Below are 1,649 nucleotides of genomic sequence, written 5' to 3'. Positions count from 1 at the left end.
CAACTCCTGGGGTATGCTGAAGCACATTCTCGACGAAAGCGGCTCGAAGTCAAATCAAAGGCATACGTTGGCCCGGGCCCTTCACGAAGCCCCCAGGTCTCACACGGTCGACCAACCCGTCGCAAAACTCATACAGAAGTACCTGCCTGTTCCTCATGACGGAGATCCGTCGACCCAACTCCCGGACCACCGAGGCCCTCCACGCCCCGAGTTGGACGAAAACTTCTCCATTGCCGAGGTGAGACAGGCCATCTTCGCGCTCAACCCCAAGTCTGCGCCGGGTCCGGACGGAGTCACCAATAGAATGTTCAGAAACCTCGACGACACGTCGATTGTCTTTCTAACCGACATGATAAACGAGTCCTGGAAGTGCGGCATTGTACCTGCACAATGGACGACGGCCTGCACGGTGCTTATCCCTAAGCCCGGCAAGGCCCCGCACATCGAGAACTTGAGGCCGATTTCTCTGACCTCCTGCGTTGGCAAGGTCATGGAGCGCGTCATCCTCAAGAGGCTTGACGGATACCTCGGAGACAACGAGGTTTACACGTACAACATGATCGGCTTCCGTGCCGGACTCTCAACGCAGGATGCCATAAAACTAATCAAGCATCAGATTGTTGATGGCTGTTCCAGAGACGTCAAGGCTCTGCTTGGTCTGGACCTCGAGAAGGCTTTCGACAACTTGCTCCACACTTTCATCGTCAAGACCATTTCAGACCTGGGTCCCGGTTCCAGATTCCACAGCTACATCACTTATTTTCTAACTGACAGGAAGGCCAAGCTTCGCATTGGAGACTTTCGCTCTGAAGATGTGCCCTTCGGAGGGCAGGGCACTCGTCAGGGTGCCGTCATCACCCTAACACTATTTAACAGCTGTATGATTGGTCTTTCCGAGAGGTTGGCGCGTGTCGAGCACACTATCTACGTCGATGACATCACTATATGGTGCTCCGGCGGCTGCGAGGACTGAGTCAAAGAAGCCATGCAGGAGGCGATCGACGTGGTCGAGGAGTTTCTCCGCCCCACCGGACTTCGATGCTCCGTCGCCAAGTCGGAGCTCCTACTTTACAGAAAAGAAAAAGGAGGCAGACCCAAAGATTGGAAGCCAGTCTCCGAAAGCAGCATCAAACTTCGCACTTGTGACGGGGGGGTGATACCCAGGGTATCACGCCATGCCATGCGGCCATGCTGCCATGCTGCCATGATACGCCATGCTGCCGCACGTCATTGAAGAAGAGAATGTTGGCGTCGCTAGCTATCTCCAGCGCGCCGAAGAAGCCCGACAGCTCGCCCGCCTACGGATCAAGAACCAGCAGCGTACCGGCAGCCGACACTACAAGCTCCGACGAAGCTTCGTCGAGTACCAGCCCTGTGGCCGTGTTTGGATTTGGACCCCAATAAGTCGACGAGGACTCAATGAGAAACTATTGCGACCCTATTTCGGACCCTACAAGATCACCCGACGCGTTGGTGAACTGGACTATGAGGTCGTGCCAGACGGCTTTTCGCATTCACAGCGGCGCCGGGCACAAAATGAAGTGGTCCACGTAGTGCGTCTGAAGCCCTTTTACGCACGCTGACGAACTTCCTTATTTTGTTGTTTTCTTTACTACGAGTGCTTTTCTTTATTACTTTCGTTTGTTCGC

The 1,649-nt window shown here is 54.6% G+C and overlaps 1 protein-coding gene across 1 annotated transcript; it reads left to right on the top strand.

Annotated features, from left to right (window-relative positions):
- The first annotated feature begins 349 nt into the window (after nt 1-349).
- Nucleotides 350-973, top strand: LOC142559324 (uncharacterized). Its single transcript, XM_075670940.1, has 2 exons — nt 350-549; nt 739-973. The coding sequence occupies exons 1-2, from the start codon at nt 350-352 to the stop codon at nt 971-973; spliced, it is 435 nt and encodes a 144-aa protein (XP_075527055.1).
- The last annotated feature ends 676 nt before the right edge of the window (nt 974-1,649 follow it).

Source organism: Dermacentor variabilis, chromosome 10 (assembly GCF_050947875.1).
Source record: "Dermacentor variabilis isolate Ectoservices chromosome 10, ASM5094787v1, whole genome shotgun sequence".
Lineage (NCBI taxonomy): Eukaryota > Metazoa > Arthropoda > Arachnida > Ixodida > Ixodidae > Dermacentor > Dermacentor variabilis.
This window is presented reverse-complemented; position numbering and strand designations above follow the sequence as displayed.